The 23,602-nt window shown below is 37.2% G+C and overlaps 1 protein-coding gene across 1 annotated transcript in view; it reads left to right on the top strand.

Annotated features, from left to right (window-relative positions):
- The window catches only part of PJA2 (praja ring finger ubiquitin ligase 2), a 61,158-nt gene extending 39,378 nt beyond the window's left edge, over positions 1 to 21,780 (top strand). Inside the window, exons 7-10 of the mRNA XM_049857853.1 lie at positions 5,553 to 5,664; positions 14,201 to 14,315; positions 14,680 to 14,801; positions 18,563 to 21,780. Of these exons, the coding sequence (XP_049713810.1) occupies positions 5,553 to 5,664; positions 14,201 to 14,315; positions 14,680 to 14,801; positions 18,563 to 18,688 (475 nt within the window). The 3' untranslated portion in view covers positions 18,689 to 21,780. The remainder of the gene's footprint in view (positions 1 to 5,552; positions 5,665 to 14,200; positions 14,316 to 14,679; positions 14,802 to 18,562) is intronic.
- Positions 21,781 to 23,602: the final 1,822 nt, after the last annotated feature.

Genomic DNA, 23,602 nt, shown 5'->3' with positions numbered 1-23,602 from the left:
ACTGCTGCAGGCGTTTTTGAATATCTTCAGCAAAATTTTGCTTGCATGTGATATTAATGATATTGTTCTATAATTTCCACATTCAGTTGGATCACCTTTCTTGGGAATAGGCATAAATATGGATCTGTTCCAGTCAGTTGGCCAGGAAGCTGTCTTCCATATTTCTTGGCATAGACGAGTGAGCACCTCCAGTGCTGCATCTGTTTGTTGAAACATCTCAATTGATATTCCTGGAGCCTTGTTTTTTGCCAATGCCTTCAGAGCAGCTCGGACTTCTTCCTTCAGTACCATCGGTTCCTGATCATATGCCACCTCTTGAAATGGTTGAATATCGACTAATTCTTTTTGGTATAATGACTCTGTGCATTCCTTCCATCTTCTTTTGATGCTTCCTGCATCGTTTAATATTTTCCCCATGGAATCCTTCACTATTGCAACCCGAGGCTTGAATTTTCTCTTCAGTTCTTTCAGCTTGAGAAATGCTGAGCGTGTTCTTCCCTTTTGGTTTTCCATCTCCAGCTGTTTGCACATGTGCAAAGAGCACTTAGCATAGCTTTTTTTTTTTTTTAAAAAGGGGGGTCCTTAGTGAATACCTTTTGAAGAATTTCAAATTTGTGATTGAATCAGAAGAATCATAAGGCTATAGATTTCCTTATTGTCCTTCTCCGTGTTTAAAATTTGGAAGATATAAATTGTACCTTCCCGGAGATGTTGAAAGTATTAAATTTGTACTGACAATGAATACCAAAAGCCAAACCTGTTGCCGTCAAGTTGATTCTGACTCACAGTGACCCCACAGGACAGAGTAGAACTGCCCCGTAGGGTTTTCAAGGGTGCAATGTAATCTATGGAAGCAGACCACCACATCTTTCTCCTATGGAGCAGCTAATGGGTTTAAGCCACAGACCTTTTGGTTAGCAGCCAGGCGCTTTAACCACTTCATCACCAGGCCTCCTTGACCAAGAATAGTGGGCTGCAAGTAAAAGCATATAAATGCACTGGATTTTAGAATTGTTAATTTTCATGATATAATGTTCACCATTTATCTGTTTTGGTTGGTAAGTTGGATTTACCTTTCAAGGGTGCAGTAGTTCATTGGAAGCAGCTAACTCTTGAGATGGAGAAAGGATATTTGTTCCATCTTCCTTTTTCTGGAAATAAAAATGACATGTTACTGGTCTTACTGTTGTCTCTGCACAAATATATTTTTGAGAATTTATCTTATTTTTTTTTTCTGGAAATAGAAATGACATGTTACTGGTCTTACTGTTGTCTCTGCACAAATATATTTTTGAGAATTTATCTTTTTTTTTAATGAAAGTTACATGATTCCATTACAGAAAATTTAGAAAAATAAAGCTGAGAAACACTCATTTGTTTATCTTGATATCTCTGCAGGTTTCTTGAACTTATGTTTTCAAGGCCTCCTTTTTGTCTTCACTTTCTCTTTCTATGTGTATTAGCTACTTCTTTGTGCTTCTCCAATTTGTCCCAGACACCAAAGTGAGCATCTTCTTGAGAACCTCTTTACCCTCTTCCATCCTTTCCCCCAGATAGAGAAAAGAATTGTGTGTGCAGAGCAGACTTTTATCGACCATTGTGTGGAAGTAGAAGTGGGGTTTCGTCATAAGCACACAAACAATTTGTAATTCTACCTTGAACATTCCCGTTGTCCAGAACCCATTTTCTGGCTTCCCAAGCATTATGGAGTATCCGTGGCTTCATCTGAGCCCTGGTTATACTGATCTTGATGCTTCCTTCTTTCTTCCCTCTCCCCCTTACCCTCTCACTGCACTCCCTCTTAATTTTGAAGCCTTCCCCCTCAATTATGCAAAGTAATTCATCAAAGTAAGTAAGCAGATGAAAGAATCATCTATTTAGTTCTATCTATACTACATGTTTAGGAGGCAATTGTGGTTTCATATGAGGCATATTCTTCTGTTGCATGTTTTCAAAAGTCTGTGAAAATAGTTTTGTACCTTTATCATGTAGATTCTCCATTCTGTAATTAATGCGTTAAAATTTAACTGATCATTTCCCCCATTGAAATAGTACTGCGAATTATTTTTCCCCCATAAACTTGTTCTGTACTTCTATTTTTTTTTTAGAACAGATTACTAAAGGTAAAATGACTGAGCTATATGGTATTTTTAAAGCTCTTTATATGTGTTTCCAAATAACCTTTGAAAAAGGTTGTTCCACATAAAAATTTGAAGGAATAGGTCTGTGGTCAATATAATTTTAACTGAAATTTAAAAACTCTTGTCTTTAGTTTCTAATTTACACTCGGTCTTTCTGGATGTGCGTGTTATGTTAAAGTTTTAGAAACGTTGTTAATTCTACCCAAATTTGGGAAGCTTCAAAGTAGTTTTTTTAATAATGGAGAGCATTTTAGCATTGATTTTAAGCAGAAATATTTGGAGGTTGCTATTTTGAATTTTATCCAGGTTATGTCAGCACCTTATTATTTGCTTATGTGGTACTCTTTATTTGGGGGGCAGTGGCTAAATGTTGATAAGGTGGAAAACATGGCTGGATTTTCATATTAAAATAACATGCAATTTTGAAAACTAAAAGAAAAAGCATGGCAAATAGCAGCAGCTCTTGTCTCTAAAACCCAAATTTGGCATACGTTTTTTCAGTTTCATCATTAGGAAAAAATTAAAGGTTTTTGGTTCCTTGTTTTAGGTTAAAGGACAGTGGAGGAAATTTGTATCAAAAATTTCTTTGTTTTGATGAAGTCGCAGAGGTGTTATGAAATACCAAGAGAACATCTCATAGCTTTGTGTGGTAGGAGGTAATGTGGAGAAACAGGGGTTTTGGATTTAGGCAGATGTGGTTCAAATCTCAGCTCTACCATTTATTTATTTTTTCATAATTACTTCTCTGTCTTCCAATAAGAAATTGGGGTTATAATTATTAACCTAATAAGCTTATAAGAAATTATTACTGTGTGGATGTATCTTTAGTTTAATAGTAGAATTTTTAAAGCTTTATTTTGAAATAATTTCAGATTTATAGAAAAGTTGGAAAATACAAGGAATTCCCATATATTCCTAATTAAGAGTCCCTGGATATTAACATTTTACCACATTAGCATTATCATTCTCTCATTCCTTTCTCTGTTTTTTACCCCTGTACCCAGAGCATTTATAAATAAGTTATAAGCATGATGCTCCTGTGCTCATAAATATTCTAGGATGAATTTCCTGAAAATAAGGACATCCCTTATACAACAAAGTACAGTTGTCAAAACCAGGAAGTGAACATGCTAGAGTACCTTATTCCTGTGTCCTTAATTGTCTCACTAATGCCTTTGGAGCAAAAGAAAATTTTTTTTGGTCTGATCCAGGATCACTTCTTACATTACGTTAATATTTCTTTGGTCTCTTTTAATCTGGAACATTTCCTCAGTCTTTGTTTGTATTTCATGATCTTGGTATTTTTGAAAAGTACAGGCCATTTATTTTGTAGAATGTCCCTGAGGTTGGGTTTGTCTGATGTAATGATTAGATTTGAGTTAGGAATTTTTGGCAGGAACACCACAGAAGTGGTGTTTTGTTCTTCTCTGTACATATCAGAAGGCACATGATGTCAATTTTTCCCCTCACTGGAGCTGTTAAATCTGCTCACTTGGTTAAGGTGGGATCTTCCAGGTTTCTTCACTGTACAGTTGCCATTTTTCCTTTAATAATCAGTAGGCATCTTGTGGGCAGATGCTTTGAGACTGTAAATGACCTGCTTCATCTCAAACCATCAAACTTTAATTCACTGGTTTTAGCATCCATTCGTGGATGTTGTCTGAATCAGTTATTTCCGTGGTGGTTGCCAGATGAATAACACTAGAATTTTTATCATTAACTGATTATTCTGCAGTAGCCATACTACAACCAGGTACCATGCTTTGAATGTTTATGATTGTTTAGCCTGGAGAAGAAGAGAATTATTGGGAGATGAATGACTTCAACCACTTGAAGGGATAAAACTCAAAGAGAAAGTAGGCATAGTTTGTATTTCTCCAGCAGGCAGAACTAGAGCAACAGGGTAGACGTTATAAGCAGGAATACTTCCTTCATGTAAGCTTCCTGATAAGGCTCTCCCAGGCTGGAATGCACCACCCCAGAGAGCTGTGTATTTTGCAAATGGTACTATTTCTTGAATCATACTATGCTTCCATCTCTGTGCCAGGCACCTGTGTGCATCTATTCATTTAATTTGTTTTATAGATAAACAAACAGTTAAATAAAAATGTCCAGTTCTTTAACTATGATTCAGTTAAATTTGAAGTTAAATCCCTGTCTGACTGACTCCAGGGCTCTCCCTCTTTGCAGTGTATCTCCCTGATCATGAAGGATCCCAGTGCTGCAAATGTGTTTGGATTCAGTAATTCTTAGTCTTCATTCCATTTCTAAAATGTGTGACTCTTATGAGAATGTCTGTTCTTTTATATTATGTTTCATGTGATACTTGCTGAGTTCCAACTGCTAAGCTGTAATATATTGTTCATGAGAATCACTTCTGTGTCTCTTGGCAATAGGTTTGTAATTTCAATGATGGCAGTAAACTATTTTTAGCTAGCTTGTGTTGTAACTATGGATGTTTCTGACTATGATAGTCAAACTCTGGTAGCAGTGAAGAAGTCAGATATTCTGTCTTTAGATAGAAAAATAAGCTCAGTTCTGGAGATCTTGAATTTGAGGTACTTCCACTTAAGGTGCTCCACCTACAATTAGAAAATGTAGGACAAGAGCTTAAGAGGAGTTTGGAATCAGACAGATATTTGGCAATTATCTGCAGAGAGGGTAATTGAAGAATTGGGCTTGAATGTCATTCCCAAGGGGGCAAGATTAGAGAGAAGAGGACTGAGAACATATTTAAGGTTTCCAACTTTTGAAACACTTAATATTCCAGGAATCATTGGCAGAATTATTTCTAGGGTGAGGAAAGGCCATTAGGACCATATTAAGGCGTAACGGTTTTTGTTTAGGAAAAAGGTAATAAGAACAAGCAGCTAGGAGCTGAATGTTTTTCAAGCCGAGTAATAATGGAGGAGACCTAGTTCTTACAAGAGTAGAAGAGATTAATGAGAGAGGCATTGAGAAAATTAATTATTTTAAAGCGCAAAGTAATTAAGCAATACAAGATGAGAGAAGAAAAAGAGGCTTTGACTAATGATAGAATTAAAATAAGTACAATAACTATCATAATATCACCTGAACTCTGATTGGAAACTAAAATAAGCAGAAGTGAAAATGTATGAGAAAGAACTAAGAAGGAGGAAGTCCTCTTTATTTCAGTCTTAACCAGTCCATGGAGCTGGAACTAGAAACATAAGATTTTCCCATAAACTTTGTGCAGTGAGTCTGGCTATCTTTTAGAAGGGGCCGCTTAGCAGTTTAACTTTCTGCTACCCCTGCCCCCACCCACAGGGTTTATGTTAAAACAGTTTAAAGGTTTCCGCTTAAAATATATTTATTGGCTTATCAGTATGTTAATATAACAATGTGTTGGCCATAAAGATTTCCCAAATCATGGTTGTATTTTTTTTCCAGCCTGTTTGATGGATTTGCAGATGGACTAGGTGTTGCTGAAGCTATTTCTTACGTGGACCCGCAGTTCCTCACCTACATGGCACTAGAAGAACGCTTAGCCCAGGCTATGGAGGTATTTTAGTTACTCTGTGTCCATATAAATGTATGTATATATGTTGATAGGATACAAAATGATAAAAATTAAATGTTATAAGGGATTTTAAACTACTTTTAAGTCTAAAGGTAAATAGTTTTTTGATCAATTTAATAATAATTACCAAATAGTGATTACACCTAGTGAGTATATATAAATTATTCTTGAGGCCTGTCAATTTGTCTACAACTGAAATATCTCCCAGTTTTTACTGTAGAATGGAAAATGTTTTACCTACATTTAGAAAATAACATTCTTTTCCTCTGTTGAATTATAAAGGTATGTGAGTCTGAATATTTTATTCACACAGAACACACACACACAGGTGTACTTGTGAAATGAATGGAAGATCCTTAAGGATATTTTGCAAGTCACTTCCTTTCTTTCGTTTTGTGTCATCTGTAGATACTGCCCTGCTGCCTAATGCAGTTCATGCTTCTCTCCTCACACACAAATATACACACTCTAATAAATGCGGCATATTTGGCGTCAAAGTTTGCCTTGCCTTCTCTTCCTTATTTAACAAAAAGAGAAAAGCTTGTTCTTAATTATATTTGTCTAGGGTAAAAAGCCCGAGCATTTTCATGTTTGAAAATTTTGTGTACACTAGTGGGTTTCATTAGAAGAAGGTGATGTGATTCCAGAGTGGAACTGGGGACGGTCATAACTGGTGAACGAACCAAAGGTGAAAGAACAGAAATTAATGAACGAGCTTTCAGGGGCATTATGGTAACACTTTATCTGGAACTTGTCTGAGATTAGAAACTCTAGTCTAGACTGGTAAGTTACATCGGTAGATGGGCAGGTAGAGCAGGCAGAGACACGCACACGTTAGCTGACCTTTGGCATCGCCTTCTTTACCTCTGAGTAATCTGTCGTGGAAATCATTGCTCTCAATTATGCTTTATGGTGTATGTCTTTCTCAAAGCGACCATAGCAGAAATACTGTGTATTAGGAAAAAAGACAGAAGAGCATTATGAGACAGGATATGTTTGGGACTTTTGCAAAATTCTGACACATGCAAAATATTGGTACAGCGTGGTAACTTGCATCAGAAATTTTATATGTAAAGATTAAGAATCACTAACTTCCTTGAGCCAAATACATTTTGAGTAACCACAATAGAATCCCTCTTTTCTAGGGCCTGGTTTCACAGTGTTTGAACAGTTTCTTCCATTATGCTAGTGGTTTATTATTTTCTGCAGTATTATAGAGGCTTTTTTTTTTTTTAAGTATTAAGAATTAAAAGTTTTATTACTTGTTACTAACAGAGAAAGTGACATTTGATTGGCATCTTACAAGAAGAGCCAGAGAGATTGATCAGGGAAAGTCATGCTAGATAAAGGCAGTGGTATAGTGAACAGAGACAGGAGGCAAGAAAGGGCATAGTATGTTCAGGGAACTTACAGTCCCAAACATTGTTGGCTTCTGCCATTAGGGAACCCAGTGATGCTGCCACTTTCAAAGTTACTCTTACACACCTCTCCTGCTGCCTCTGATTAATGGCTTTAAGCATCTCTCTTCTCCACAGTTTAACGACTTTCTCAAATTTTAGTGTTCTGTTTCATTTTGTTTGAATTTGATCAAGATATGTTTCATGTCTAGTATGCACTTGGAAATCCTGGTGGCGTAGTTTTGTTTTTGTTTTTTTTTCGTATGCACTTATTTAGTCATTTTGAAAAATGAAACATAATTTATGATTTTCCCTTTAGATTTAACTAATATTATTTAAATGAAACAACAACAAATAATAAGACAAACCACCTTTTTTTGTGTTTATTTATGTGTTTATCAAGCAGCACTGGTCCTTATTGGGCTACTTAACGTTACTACATAAGTCTTATTTTAATTTATCTGTTATTTTTCCGTTAGTAGACTGATCTTTCTTTTCAGATACAGGCTACTGGTGAATATAATTGGCGTTGTCCATTTGCCTTATATTGTATTGGTATCTCAAATTTGAGTAAAAACAGGGTAAAATATCTAAGATCTTTAACTTTCTGAAACAATAATGGTAAAACTTTTTACTCCCAAACAAATTTTGAAAAATTCTTTACTATAAATCTAAGTAGTATTGTTCACCCTATCATACTTGTTTGCAGTAAAGCTATGTTCAGCAATTTAAATGTTAAAAAAAATTGGTTTACATTGAGTTGTTACAATTAATAATATCCAGTTGATCAAAACAAATTATAAATTTTGATAATTATATAAAGATAAGTAAAATTTTACTCGAAATGTACCACTTAATGAGATAGAAGCTTTTCTCCCTCTTCCAATTACTTTGTGAATGAATTTTATTTATTCCTAGAATGAGTCACAGTTAGGCATAAATTTTATTTCTGTGTTTCATCATTGTGGATGTGAGCTTGAGAAACCTTATTCACATAAATAAATTGATAGGGATGGAAGGAGTCTGTCATAGCATTGTCACTTAATTCTTCTGAATTATTTACCAAAAATCATGTCAATTTGACAGACCATTTACAAGTTGTCCTTCAATTTTTTTGAAAACAGAGAAATGGAAGTCACCTAAAAAAATTGGATATTCACTCATTAGAGTTCAGTTTGACCCCAGGATTTTAGATTGCCCCTTTGACATGAGTAAGAAGTGTGCTTCTATTTTATAGAGTGGGAGAAAGTGAGTATGAAGAGGAATGTGGGGACAGAGAACCAGCGTGATACTTTGGTTGAAGGTGGATTCTTAGGCAGAGCAGTTTGAGGAAAGATTACATAAGAAAGTTAAGGATACGGAAATTGATTCCCTTAAGACTGTCATGCCGGTGGACCCCTTGGAAAGTCTTCATGTACTTACAAGAGCACCTCCTATACACTGAGGTGTAGGTGCTTGGAAGACGGTACATGGAGGTTAAGAACATAGACTTTGAGGTACATAGATTCAGTTAAGCTAAGTGACTTTGGCCAATTCACTTAATCTCTCCAAACTTCAGGTTCCTCATTGACAAAATGGAATCATAAAGTCTTCCTTATGGGTTACTGTGAGATTGCGTTAAAGCACTTAGCAAATTGTCTGGTGCACGTGGTAAGCTCTCAGTAAATGGTTATATTCATAGATATTCCCAAATCAATGGTCATCCAAGTGGTAATCATTTAGCAAAAGCATTCCATTATCTAGATTCAGTGGCCATTCAAAATCAGTTTTAAATCATTAGTTATAAATCTTCATCCTTTCAAACTAAATTTTATTCTTTAAAAACTAAGTTTTGTCCTGACAAGGATTTTGTGTTACTTTGTTGTTGTTAGCTGCCGTCAAGTCAATGCCGACTCATGGCGACCCCATATGTACAGAGTAGAACCGCTCTGTAGTGTTTTTAGACTGTAACTATTGGATGCAGATCTCTAGGCCTGTTTTCTGAGTTGCCTCTGGGTGAGTTTAAACTGCCAACCTTTGGGCTAATAGTCGATCACTTAACCATTTGTACCATCGCAGGGACCTATGTGCATCTTTAAACCTGTACTCCAGGTTGGGCTACTTAGCCCGTCTGATATTTGGACTAACTTTTGCAAATCTGTTGTACTGCCTAAAGGTACAGTTAGCAAAATGGTCTCTTTGCTCTTGTTGCATATAAGTGAGCCTAGATCACCTTAAATGTGTGTCATTACCTAAGCAATAAATTATTTTTACATAGCTGCAGTTCCAGGCATTTATTAACACTGCAGATGTGCAGATAATAATCAAAAAGGAAGACTGCTGAACCCCTTGAGGAGACATGTGTTGAAGAATAGTTAGCCTGAAATAACCTGCCAAAGTGGAAGTTACTGTAAATATAGTCTCTCTTCTTTTTGTTTCAAGGAGCCCTGGTGGCACAGTGATTAATTGCTCAGCTGCTAACTGAAAGGTCAGTGGTTTGAATCCACCAGCCGTTCTGCAGGAGGAAGATGTGACAGTCTGCTTCCATAAAGATTTATAGCCTTGGAAACCCTATGGGACAGTTCTACTCTGTCCTTTAGGGTCACTATGAGTGAGAATAGACTAAGTGACAATGGGTTTTCTTTTTTTTGAGCTGTAGCACTGATGAATCTTATAAACAGTGTCTGTCTTGAGAAGTACATGGCAAATTGGAGAAGATTCATGATTATGGTTCTGTGAGAAAGAAAGGGATAAATAACACTTACCTTCCATTTCCCATTTCCTGATGGGAAAGTTTAATATAAAGAATTACTATTTACAGGATTAATGAGTAATTGGCTAAAAAAAAAAAAAAAAATATTGGCTAGTAAGAAATAAAGATAAGTCTATAAAGTATATAGGAAAAGCACATATAAGGAGCAGCCACCATACTTAGGGCTAAGGTAGAGCTCCCAGTGAAGAGCCCCCACCTTGATGGAGATGGCACAGCTGTGGTCCACTGGATGGCCAAGAAATTACTGGAAAAACTTGCTGGACATCTGCTCTGTAGGGGCCAGGGAAAGCTGTGTCTAACCAGAAGCACTCCACTTCAAAACCGCCCAAGGTGGATGCTGGAGAACGTTGCTGGCTGCCGGGTGCTGCTATCCCCATGCATTGCAAGAGCCTGAAGCCTGAGAACCTGTTGCACTGCAGGAGTCTGATGCGAGAGAAATCCATGTATGCCACAGAAGCCTATTAAGCAAGCACACCAGGATCAGAAGAAGAGCCCTTTTCTTCCTGCAGTGTCTCGCCAGCACCCTCTATGAACAAAGTTTAACATCATGCCAGCTGTCAACGGGAACATATGTTTAAAGGCCCACATCCGTTTTCACAGAGAGTTGGCAAAAATAGTGAATTTGGATCTGAGGAGCAATTAATTGGTAACTGACACAGTCCACCCCTTTGACTAACTGGCCTCCATATGCACCTTTCTACACACACTTGAACTCCCATTCAACAATAAAAAAACTCTAATTTTACATAACAAGATACAGATGTTCTTACAAATGAAGAACTTTTCATCTTTCCCCAGCATGAGCATTGTATCCATCACTGGCTGTATTAGTTACTCCACAAACTGAATATTCTCTTCTCTAAAGACTAAATTGTAAAGTTAACTTCCTATAACTGGTATATAAAATAAAAATGGAAAGAAAGTGAAAAGAAGAAAATGGTTAGCATATACAGATAAACACACATAACAAGCAAATAGAAAATATACAAAGCTATTAGTTTTGTTTCTGTAATTGATCATGAGACCATAATTGATAGCTGTGGCTTCCTTTTCCACAATGCATTTCGTATTTTCCCTGCCCTCAGCCAGAAGCTCAGTTGGAATTCTTTACTTGGTGAAGTGACCCAAACCCACATTCCTAAAGGGTCTATATCCTCAATCATCCTACCCTTTATTTGACTGCCATAGTTTTCCCTTAACCTTTACTGTTGGGCGGGAAGTGCTAAGAGGCGGTATACTCCAGGTGTGGTTATCACAGAATTTTTAAGCAGAGGAAGGCGAGTTTGTGGAAGGCAAGCTACTTCCGCTGGTAAAAGGAGGCTCAGAGTATCTTGGGGATTTAAGAGTGTCAGTTTTATCTGAGCCCAATCAGATGCCCTTATTCCAGGTTTCGGAATCCTACTCTAGTAATTGGTGCTCTAATTTTTGAGAACTTGTCAAGATTGGAAATTCAAGTCTCATTTTAATTCAGCAATCCATACCATTCAACTTTACTTTAGATTTTCAGAAATAAGAACTCCTTTAGGGCTGTCATGGAAACTCCCTGGTTTTCAAAAGCTGTGTCTTTAACTGAGAGTTTATAGTCCTGAGTTTATCATTTTCTCTTTGTAAACATGTAAGGGCACTCAAAAGAATTTATTCCACATCTCAGCTTTTATAGTCATCATTACTGAAGCAGCCACCTGGACTCCCCAGACACATGCTGCAGTTGGTACTTCATCATAGTCAACCACTACATACCATAGATTACTAGCATCCCGTTTCCCGTTGGCAAGGAACTTCTCACTGTGCTCAAGACCAAAGGCCCAACCAAACCAACCCCCAAATCCTATTTTTATAAGTCTGTGTCCTGGGACTGTTGGTGATACCAATTCTTTGTTACCCTGGGCTCAATTAAGAGAGAAAACACACAATAATTTGAACAGAGAAAGTTTAATACAAATAATGGTTAACTACAACAGGAGATTTGAGTAACAAGGGATTGACTAGGAGGAAGTAAAGAGAACTCTAAAGAATTTAAGAATAGCAGATACAAGGACCAGTCTTAGGGGCTCAGATACAGCACTCAAGGAAGAGCCCCCTGGACTGAGATCCAGACTTGGGGAAGACATGGCTGCAGCTCACTGGATGGCAGAGAGGTAGTTGTGGTACCATCTCAGCAGAACCTGCTGGAAATCTGGAACATATCAATAAATCAGTCCTCTATGATACCAGGAGAAGCTGCTCGCAGAGAGGTGACTAACTGGAAGCACTCCACTACAAAGCTACCCAGGGTGGGGGCAAGGGAAGCTTCTGGCCATTGGGTGCTGTTGGCCACCTGGTACTGCAGGAGGCGGGTGCTAGAGTACCTGTGTGCACTTGAGCCAGGCACTAAGAAGCCACCCATCCTGCTGGAGCTTGGATGATGAGGAATGCTTGACATTGCAGGGGACTACCCAGCAAGCCCATGGGAACCAGGAAGCAAAGTTCTTTCTTGCTGCAGTGTCTCTCCGGCACCCTTTAGTGGTAAAGCTTAAGATCATGTCACCTGATAAAGGAAAAATATTTAAAAGGCTCAGATCTGTTTTCACAGAGCAGAAATGAAAGGTGAATTTGGAGCTGAGAAGCAACAAATCAGTTAGTGGCGCAGCTTCTCTTTTTGCAGTGTTTCTGCAAAGCTAGAGCCAAATTCATTGTTCAGTATTATTAACTATTAACTCCTATGATGAGACTTTTTTTTTTTTTGGCAGGGGCTCAAAAAGGGGTTATTGTGTAAATTAAGACTGTAGAAAAAAACCCCAAAAAATCAAGCCAGTTGACGTCGAGTTGATTCTGACTCATGGCGACCCCGTGTGTGTCAGAGTAGAACTGTGCTCTGTAGGGTTTTCAATGAGTCATTTTTCAGAAATGGATCACCAAGCCTTTCTTCCACTGAGATTCTGGGTGGACTTGAACCTTTAACCTTATAGTTAGCAGCTGAGCACATTAACTGTTTGCATCACCCAGGGATTCCATATTTAGGAAAGACAATTGCGTATGTGGGATTTTAATTGAATTTTTAAAATAAAGACTGGCTTTAGATATGCTATTAGTCAAGTCAGCTCTGACTCATAGCCACCCTGTGTATAACAGAACAAATCACTACCTGGTCTTACACCATCCTCACAATATGATGAGACTTGTTTCTTTCTCCTTTTTTGGTCCTGATTTTGATTTGGCCTTGGCCTTATCCTGTATCGTAAATCATTTGGAATCCTTTTTGGAAAGACATAGTTTGTTGCTGTAATAACTGTGATTTTTTGAGGAATATACAAAGAATTGTCATCCAAGACAAACACAATGTTAACTATCAGGCAAAATTCTCCTGCTACATGGGAGGCTCCATTTTGATAGTTGTCAAATCTGTTTCAGCTTTTTCGTCTGAACTAGATTAATGCTAAATAGATTTGTGGTCCTATGATGCTGTAATTAGGGTATAATATTAACAAGTAATTATTAAACTGGCTAATTCTAATTATTTTGCATATAGGACTAGTTCCAAAGGAAGAAACAAGTGTGGTCTGGGACCACTGACATAGATTTCACGGAAGGCATAGGACTTACCCAGGCCCTGAGCAACCGATAGGATTTTGATAGACAGGAAGGACCAGGCACAGGAAGCAACATGTGCACCAAGAGCATGGAATTGTACAAAATGGCAGGCAAAAAGATATATATCTACCTACAGTTCTAATCTGATTGGAGCCAGGCAAGCTAATTAAGTCGGAAAGGATGAGGGTGATGCATGATCTCATGTTTTCTCTATCCTTGTTAGAACAGGAACTTTATTCAAATGTTTGAATCCCTCAATTAAATTCACAACCCATGTAACTGAGTAGTACTTGGGAGCTGATGTGTGTGTGCGCTGACCCTATGCCAGCAGTAGATACAGCTATTCAGGAATGTATCATTTGCATGTACCTTGAGCATCAAGTAACCTCAGCCACATTTGTCTTTCATCAGGTGAAACCTATCCAGAGTGTTTTTGTTTACTTTCTATTCATATTATAGATCCGCCACCGGAAGTCATAAATGGGGAGAAGTAACCACTCCTCTGAAAATATAAATATGATGGGCAAGTAGGTGGTTGTTGAGCCAGGATGGATTTTTGTAGTAAAGGGTAGGATTTTTTTATTTTTGTTTTGTATGTTTTTGGTGTTTTGGTCAGATAGTGATGGTGGTTTTGGTGGTGGTTCCTTTAGAAGGGGGCAAGGGACTGTAGCAAAGGAAATTAACAGGAAGAGAATAATGCTGGATATAACTTTGGCAGATACCTTAAAAAAAAATTTTTTTTTTTTCTATTACTGTTTTAAAGTGTTTTCTACAAAGAACTGTAACTTTTATTTTTCAGACTGCCCTGGCCCATTTGGAGTCTCTTGCAGTGGATGTTGAGGTGGCCAATCCACCAGCCAGTAAGGAAAGCATCGATGGTCTTCCAGAGACTCTTGTTCTTGAAGATCACACTGGTAAGGGCAGAGCTGGTCACAGATGTCAAATGACACATTGCATGTTTAAGTGTATTATCAATGTACCTAGAAGATGAAATGTTGAATATTAGAAACGTTCATTAGATTTTGTATAGCGACTTAATTCTGACAAACTCTCACCTACTAGAATAGTATTTTTAATTATCAAGTTATAAACTGGTACAAATGTTACCCAGTCAGCTCTTCCACAAAAACAGTGTTTATTTATTAGATTCGGAACAATGGTGTTTTAGACAGAAGCAAACTTACCAATTAATTGATTGAAGCTTGGTTTTGTTGTCTTTCACAGGATTATTATTTGTTAATATGTGATTGGAAGATCTAACTTATTTGTTGTTTTCAGCTATTGGTCAGGAGCAGTGCTGTCCGATCTGTTGCAGTGAGTACATTAAGGATGATATAGCAACAGAGTTACCCTGTCACCATTTCTTTCACAAGCCTTGTGTATCAATTTGGCTACAGAAGGTGAGTTTTAGATTTATTTTTTTATCAGTACTTTAAAAGTTTTTCCTATAAATTAGTGATGGTAGGGTCTCATAAATCTATTTAGCTACATATTTGCAATACTTTTAAAATTAGTAAAAACGTATTGCCTTTAATAATTTCAGATAAATGATAATACAGAACTCTTTTACTAAATTCTCTAAAATTTGGACAATACAACCAAAAAAAAAATAAACCAAAGCCACTACTGTGGAGTTGATTCCGACTCATAGCGACCTTATAGGACAGAGTAGAACTGCCCCACAGAGTTTCCAAGAAATGCCTGGTGGATTCGAACTGCCGACCTTCTGGTTAGCAGCTATAGCTCTTAGCCACTGTGCCACCAGGGTTTCCTTGGACAATATAGACAACAATAATTATTTAGCATATTATTCTAGAAAGTTATTTTAGGATAAAGTCAATTAGACTTTTAATCGTAACCGTGAAATCTGGTGTTTTCAAAAGTTTTGCAAAGAAGTTTATGGCACTACTCAAAGTTCTGTAACAATATACATCTTCTCTTCACTTATCAGTTATCTCCTTAGCCAACATTTCGCATTTACAGCAATAGAAAAAATCTGACTATTTTGCACATTATGATGTACATCGGACAGTAAGGAATGCCGAGGTGCAAGGCAAGAGTAGCACTGGCTCTGACGGTTAAGATTACGTGTCATCTTGGCTGGGCCATAATTCTCAGTAGTTTGGCAGTTATGTAATGATGTAACTAGGCAGTTATGATCATGTAACTTGGCAGTTGTGTAATGATGTAGTCATCCTCCATTTTGTGCTGTGTGCATCTCCTCCATTTTCACATAACACTGATTTCACCTAATGCCCTGGTGTTTGGAACCTAAACATATCAATAAATGAGGAGAAATTGTACAAGTATTCTGCTAATATGGATCAGTGCCTCAGAAAATGTATATGAGCAAGAACACTGATATTTGGGAGAAGTATGCTCCATAATTTAATATTCTCCATAAGTATTTGCTTGATTTCATTTTAAATTTACTATCATGATACTATTAGTTAGCTTAAATTTCTACACATCATTTGTTTTACATCATTGTTTTTACTCCTTATATCATTTGGGAGAATGTTCATCTAGATATTTAACAAACTTACTAAGTATCTCCTATTCCAGTTACTAGGTACTGTCCTTGAATATTTACCTGCTGATTTTTAAGGATATATGAATTACTTTTTTAAAAAATGAATTTTACTTAAATCTTCTCTGTAAACTCTGTATTTTCACACAAGATACCAAATCATTTCCCCAGGTTATTTACTTATGAATATAGCTCCTGCTCTCCCCTGCAACCCCTCCCTTCTCTTTTTTCTTTTCCTTTCTTTGCTTTTCCTCCCCATCTGCTGCTACTTCATCCTTCTTAAAACTCTTATTAAAAAACTCTGAAACCCACTGCAGAAATGTCCACAATTCCTTCATCAAATCAGACATTTTCAATTGTTGATCCCAGCTTCTAGTTCATGTCTGTGTGAATGTTCAGTTTGTGTTATAGTTTTATAATCTACTTTTACAAAGCACCACTTGCTTATTTCTCTACTTGTTGCAGTCTTGTTTCCTTCTCAGTTCCCCGCCTTCCCCTCCACTACTCCCCCGCTTTTCATAACTGGTATTCATATCCAGAATATGTGATCTCTTCCCTCCCTCAGGACATAATTGGGGAAATGGCAGCCTAGATAATTGTTCTTAACTTACCTTGCTTATTTGGCGTTGTATACAGAGCATACCCTCCCTCTAGGGCTTTTATAAGAGTTGAAGTAGGCAGCCTACGTCACAGATTTAGCATAGTGCCTGGCACATACTAAATACAAGGCAGGAAAAGTAGCAGAAGTTAGCAGTAATTAGAATTAAGTGGAAAAGAATTTTCAATACCTCTACATGCTGGTGGTGTGGTGGTTGCAGCAGCAGCAGTAAAGGCAGTAGATATTAAAGTTAGTTTAGTGTGAATGCAGAAAATGCAAAGCCACCAAGTCGTAACCAATTTTGTGTACGCCTGTGACTGTCAGGTCCATTCCTTCTTTTCATTTCCACTCCCATACATCAGACCTTTATTTCTTTGTGGCCTTACCTACTGTAGTAATTACCAACCTCATTTTCTTATGTCCAGTAGAGGTATTTTCCCAAAATATAGTTCTGATCATGTTACATTACATCTCAAAAAAGACAGACAGACAGACTTCCAATGACCTATGGAATAGTCTACCATTTCTGTCTTGGCTTGTAAGTCCTTCTATGAGCTAGCCCCCAACCCATCTCCCCAGATTCAGCACTCTGTACATTTGTTCATGTTTTTCTTAGGCTGGCATCCTCTTCCCCCCACACCCTACCCCATTCCACCTGTAAGATTAGATCACCTAGGTAGGTGCGGTTTAAATTCTACCTTATCTGTCCGGAATAGCCCCTTTTTTTAAACTCCCACGGCAGCATCAGGCATTAAGGAATGGGTTTTTTGTGTACCTTCTTGTGCGTCAAGCACTGTGCTGTGTGTTTCATGTACATTTTTCCATTTAATTCTCAGAGTAACTCTAGGACTCTAGGACATCATTATTCCCATTTCCCAGTGATGGTTATTTGTCCAGGTTACACAGCTAATCCCACCTTGGTCGAGATCAAGCTCATTTCTCTGATTCTAAAATGTTGCTGTTAGGGTCCAGTCTGTATGGTAAGTGCAATAGCAAATGTTTGCTGAATTAAATTCCTGAATTGTAAACATTGTATGTATGGTACAGCCTTGAATTATAACTGACTTTACTATAACCCAGGGTAAACTCTTGAGTTTCTCTCTTGTCAGGAAACTGTAAAGCCTTTCCTGGTTTCCTCTGGGGAGAGGCTTCCCAAGATACAATTCCTCCTCACTTTCAACAGCGTAATCTCTTCAGCCTCCCTTTTATCATGAAGATCTCTTTGGGGAAAAACCAGATTTTCAAAGAAATCAGATGATTTATCTCTGTAATTTTGCATTGGTCCTAAAATGTCCTACTCTCTGTGTAACTGTTTCTCTTTCCCTCCGAGGTCTATGGTTGATTTTTCTTGTTATTTCGAAGGCACCCAGCTCTCGTATCTTTTTGAGAAGTTACATGGCTTATAAAAATCTGAAGTCTCTCTGCTCTGACATATATGAGCTACACTAAACTGCGCCTTAGTTTAATGAGTAAGGTCCTGGAGAATGATTTGGTTAGATAAGTATGCGAATTAATTAGGTTTGTGGTTTCTCTAGCATATGCATCATAAGGAGCTTGGGTGGTGCAAGTGGTTTGCTATCAGCTGCTAACTAAAGGCTGGCAGTTTGAACCCACCCAGCAGCTTCGTTCAGGTAGCTGTTGAGCTAAACTGAGACCTCCGTGAGGACAAGCAGTGTAACTGCTCAGCCTCTACCGTGGTGCCAATGCAGAGCGCAGAACAGAGGAGGCCCTTAATACTCGGTGAAAGATGAATGACCTAGAAGGTACAAACATGATTAAGACACACTCTTTACCTTATAAGAACTTGGTGTCTAATTAGGGTGAAGCGGAGATAGCATAAAAGGGGAGATGGCATAAAAAATTTTTGTCCTTCTGTATAGTAAGGATTTGAAGTTTATCTGGCTTTTCTTTTTAAATTACTTGATTTGTTTTTAGGATAGAACAATTTTTTTTTTCTTTTCTAAGATTCTTGTCTCTAGCTGTGAAAACGTTTCTGTTGGCTATTGACCTGTTGGGGTTTTTTTGCCCTGCAGTCAGGAACATGCCCCGTGTGCCGCCGTCATTTCCCACCTACGGTGATCGAAGCCTCAGCGGCTGCTTCCGCTGAACCTGATGCTGATTCCCCGCCTTCAAACGACAGCACTGCAGAGGCCTCCTAAGCCGGAACAGCTGAGGAGAGATCAACCAGGCTATCCAAGTAGAGCTGGAAATTCCTTCTAAGTCTGATGTGCAAATAATTATATATAAATATATTTAAAATGCTATATATAGTATACGCCATAGTTTAGAAAGAGAATATTAACCTTTCTAAACTAAATTTAGGTTTGCGGAAAGTACTAAACATTTTCAAGCTGAATGTTGAAACAGTGCATTTTCTTAAGTTGAATATGTTGATATTAATTGTAAAGTCAAGTTTATCAGCTAACTCTCTTCAGAAGAAATAATCACCTTTGTGGCACAGATAATTGGTTTTGTCTAAAGTACTGCCACTAAGTGATTATGAATAAGCTCTCCTATTTGCATCAAATGAGAAGACTTTGCAATCACAACAGTAGTAGAATTTGGTTTCACTGGAAATAAAAACAGTCCTAAAGCATGCTTTTTCATTGGTCCCTCTGCTCTTGCTACAGTAAAAGCTCTTGGTTCGTAATACTGAGTGGTTTTTTAGAAAGGAATCTCTTCTTTCATCTTAGTTTAAAACTGAGACTTCAGACTGCCAAACAGGCTAAAATTTTGGCCAGAGCATCACAGAATTTTTAAGTCTTAGATGTAATTCCCCTGATGAAATGGTTAGATAATAAAATAAATTATTTAATAAATTGGTGAATGTAACTTAATGACTAGTGCTAAAAAAAAGGCTAGTAAGGCGTAAGAAGAATCCAGTATGCTCAGTGCTTGATACAGTGAAATAAATTAGATGGCCTGATGAAATCATTCCTAAGCTTTTATCCAGCCTGTTTCTACTTCATTAAAATGATACTTGAGCCCAGAACACTCATGGCATATTTGTTTAATAAATATCAGATAGAGTAAGTTTAAGGTAATTTTTGTTCATAAGTATTTTGTAAGGTTTAAAAACATGCGTAGAATATTCAAATGCTCATTCTGTTGTATCGTAAAGGAAAGTCAGATTCTTAAAAAACGAGATGGTTGATCATACCACCTTGTATAAAGCATAAAGTTGATAGGGTAAAGGACAGATTTGGCTGCACTTTTACAGCGTATCTAAACCTTGCTGTGGTGTAATTTATACCTTTAAAGTATTCCTGAACAAGGATTATTCATGTTACATTACTAGAATTATTTCTTTACAGTAGCTAATTTTGGCAAAATTATACATCTGGACTAAAATACAACTAGGTAGTTTCAAATTAAATCAAATTAAACCATGAGTAAAAAGGGAGTAGATGATGAGATGATTGACTAGTGGCTAAGTGAACAGACCTGAACATACAACACAGTTCCTTTCTTTTCCTTTTTCTAAAAGAGAAAAGAAGGGTCAGACCTCAGATTTACCCTGTAAGAGAGTTCTGTTCACAAACTTGTACAAAAGTGAAGAAATCAGCTTTCCTTATTTTTTTAGTGGGACATTTGACCCAGAGGATCATCTTTGTATAATTATATTTGTGTAATTATATAAGTTGCACAGCCTATTCAATAGGTGATCACACACACAAAAGTGGCATAATGCTTACCTTACACTCTAGTGTAAGTTATGAATACTAGCAAATGATGGGTGTTTAGAACATCCCATGTGAGCAAGTAAAGTAGCAAGGCACGTAGTGAGTGTACATCCATCCAGATGTTACCGTGGTCATTTAGTTTGGACGCAGGAATATTTATATGACTTTCCAAATGTAGAATTGCATTTTATTTGTGTAATTCTTCTGATTATTTATATTTTACCCCTTTTCTCCATCCTTAAAAATAAGTGAATTTTCACTGTTGGCACAGTGGAGGCTTAAATATAAGGAACATAACACTTGCATTCTAATTTGTGCATATATTGTAAATGTGTCTGGTATTTACAGCAAAATACTGTGTATCCTTTTATGGGTAAAACAAAACCGAACATTGCATGCATGTAACGTGCTGAATTTGTAATTTAGGGATTCTTTGGGGCTTCTGTGACTTTGGAGACGCTTACATTCAGGCCTTAATGTTGCATTAGCTAGCATGTTTTCCTTCTGATGTATATAGTCACTGTTGTATAAACTAATCTTTGCTTGTTTTCTACTTTGTGATCTTCCCATACCATATTTCATTGATGATCAGTTAGTGTCAAGGAGTCAAATCAAATTAAAATTAATTCTCATGTGTATATTGTGGAAATTTGTGGCTAGTGTAAATTTTTTGTTTGTTTCCTTTCGAGTAATATTGATCAGTTTTGACAGTTAATGGTTGAACTGGCATTGCTACTGATTTCTCTGTTTGTAATAAGCCACATATTATGTTTAGGCAGTATTAAGGGACTTTGGTTTTCTTCTAATAGCAGCTGTCCCAAAGAAAATATTTCTTCTTTGCCTGTTAAGATTTAGCTATTGTCTGCCAGTTGTTAAAAGGCTTTGGTTCTAAACTCAACCAGTAGTGTTGAGAACTAAACTTAAGATAGCTGTTGTACTTTTTGCTTTCCATCTGTTACTGTCCTTCCTTCTTGGCTCCCTATTATCTATAAACAGCTGCTATGAAGGAGAAAAGTTGAATAAGAGTTGGCTTAAATTTTTTTTTTTTTTAAAGGAAAGAAAATTGAGGTTTTAGGATGGTTGTGATAACAAACTGATATAAGCTGAAGCTGACAAGTTCAGACACCAAAATATAATTTATATCTTGGATCCTTTTGAAAAAGTAAAGACTATATGAAGGTAAATTACAGATAGGTATGAATATTAATTAAAATATGTTTCTCTTATTTGTTATATGTTAAGTGACTTAGCCTAACTTTTTTTTTTAAACACTTCCTTATTTCTTGTAATATGAGTGCTGATATTTAAAGGTAGATCCATGTGGACCTTTTTTTGTGTGTGTTTCTTAATCGTTTTATCTTTAAGCTAACTAACTCTTCAAGATTATTTGTGATCTGGATTTATATATAAGCTGTTAAATATATATGAACTGTTAAAATGGAATGCAAGTTTTTCAAAAGCCCAGGTCTAAATGTAACGATTGGTTTATTGTTCTACAATCCTACCCCATCATTTTCTGTGTAAGTCATAAACAATAAACAGGATATACTCAGTGGTCATTTCTAATATTTAATTGTACAATCATCATCACTTTTGTAATGTAACCCCTGAAAGATTTAGAGTTAATGGCAAAGAATACAGCTAGAATAGGCTCCTGAGCACATGATTTTATAGTTCTTTAACTGTGATCTGAGAAGGCCCTACAGAGAGCCCAGCCATTCAGAAGTGGTTAGTGGACTTCTTGCTTCTGGAATGGCTCTGAAGGAGTAGTCCCTGCCCTCTCCTCCCTATGTTATTAGCAATCCTGTAGGTTCCAGAAGAGCATGGTTTCCACACTGGTTCAGAGCAAAGTTCTAAGAAGAGGGCTGCTTCTCCTCAGTGGTTCCCTTCAAAGTAAGCATGGGACTATTATCAAATCTACTTGTTTAGAAAGATTATGCTTGGTTTCCAAAGGGTTCACAGACCTCACTTATTTCACAAGCGTCAAGTGGATGATGATAGGCTATGCCCAGAAGGCTAATTCTTTTGTTTAGAAGTGTTAGGAAGTTTAGAATTCTGATTTCTCCCTTGATAGAACAAATGTATGCTAGAAAAACAACCTCAGAGGTCAATGATACAGCTCCTCTGTGGTGCCAGAGTTCTTTCATTGATTGTGACTTGTAACTCCCACCCAGTCAGTGCTTCCAGACTTGAAGTACTTGGCACTCCTACAAGGAATGGATTTAATTTTTAACTTCATTTTTAATTTTTAATTTAACTTTCCTATAAATAGCACATGTGAAGCTAGACAAAAAGGTCCTGTCTCTTCTGTGTGGTCCCCTCTTCATGTCCTCCCTCAGCTTCACAGTTTTGCTGAAATCTTCCATCTATTCCAGACCATACTGTGGGTTAGCTCTCATTTTTCAGTGCCTCTTAAAATCTGTTGCTCAGACCCAATGCAGTTGAGTCAATTCTAACTCATGGCAACCCTACATGACAAAGTAGAACTGCCCCATAGAGTTGCCAAGGCTGTAATCTTTATGGAAGTAGACTGCCACATCTTTCTCCTGCAGAGCAGCTGGTAGGTTTGGACCGCCAACCTTTCAGTTAGCTGCCAAGTGCTTAACCACAGCACTACCAGGGCTCTTTTGTTACTCAGGACTTAACACAATTCTTCTAACTGGTCTGAAAAGAACAGAGTTCAGGGGCATTATTGCTGAGTTCATAATGATTCTGATATGGCTGTTAGAGCTGTTACAAGTTGGCATGATTATCACCACCATTGTTATTGGGCAGGCATATCACATTGTGGTAACAGGCATTGAGTAAGCCAGTCCTACTCCTAATCTTAACTTACACAATTTCTTCTTAACCTAACTGGAAGACCAGATACATCCTTACTAAATTTAACTTGAAAAGATTCTTCAGAGTTTTGATTCTTCCTCTTAGCTGTGTGTCAGTTCCTATTTTGATAAAATTATGCCTTTGGACTTTAGTGGCTTTCTCCAAGTTATTGATAAATATTGGATAGGATGGGATGAAGTACCTCTTTAGCATGCCACTATGGATGCCTCCCAGGTAACTTAGACCGCAGTACTTTGGGTATAGTTGTTTAAGCAACTGCCAACTCGCTTCATCATGCCCGTATTTCTTAATCTTCCCTAGAAGTTCACCATAAGAAATTTTGTCATGTTTTGCAGACAACCAGATGCAATGTCCATGGAAGTAGCCTAATCTGCTAGTATGTTAAATAAAGGAAATGAAATTAGCTGGAAATGACTCATTCTTAGTGAAATCATACTTCCTCCTTTGGTAACTACTCATATACCATCTGTTTAATAATCTGGTCTTCAGACTGATAAATGATCAATGTCAAGCTCATTTATAGTTTTTGAAATCTACCGTTTCCCT

Source organism: Elephas maximus, chromosome 2 (assembly GCF_024166365.1).
Source record: "Elephas maximus indicus isolate mEleMax1 chromosome 2, mEleMax1 primary haplotype, whole genome shotgun sequence".
Lineage (NCBI taxonomy): Eukaryota > Metazoa > Chordata > Mammalia > Proboscidea > Elephantidae > Elephas > Elephas maximus.
This window is presented reverse-complemented; position numbering and strand designations above follow the sequence as displayed.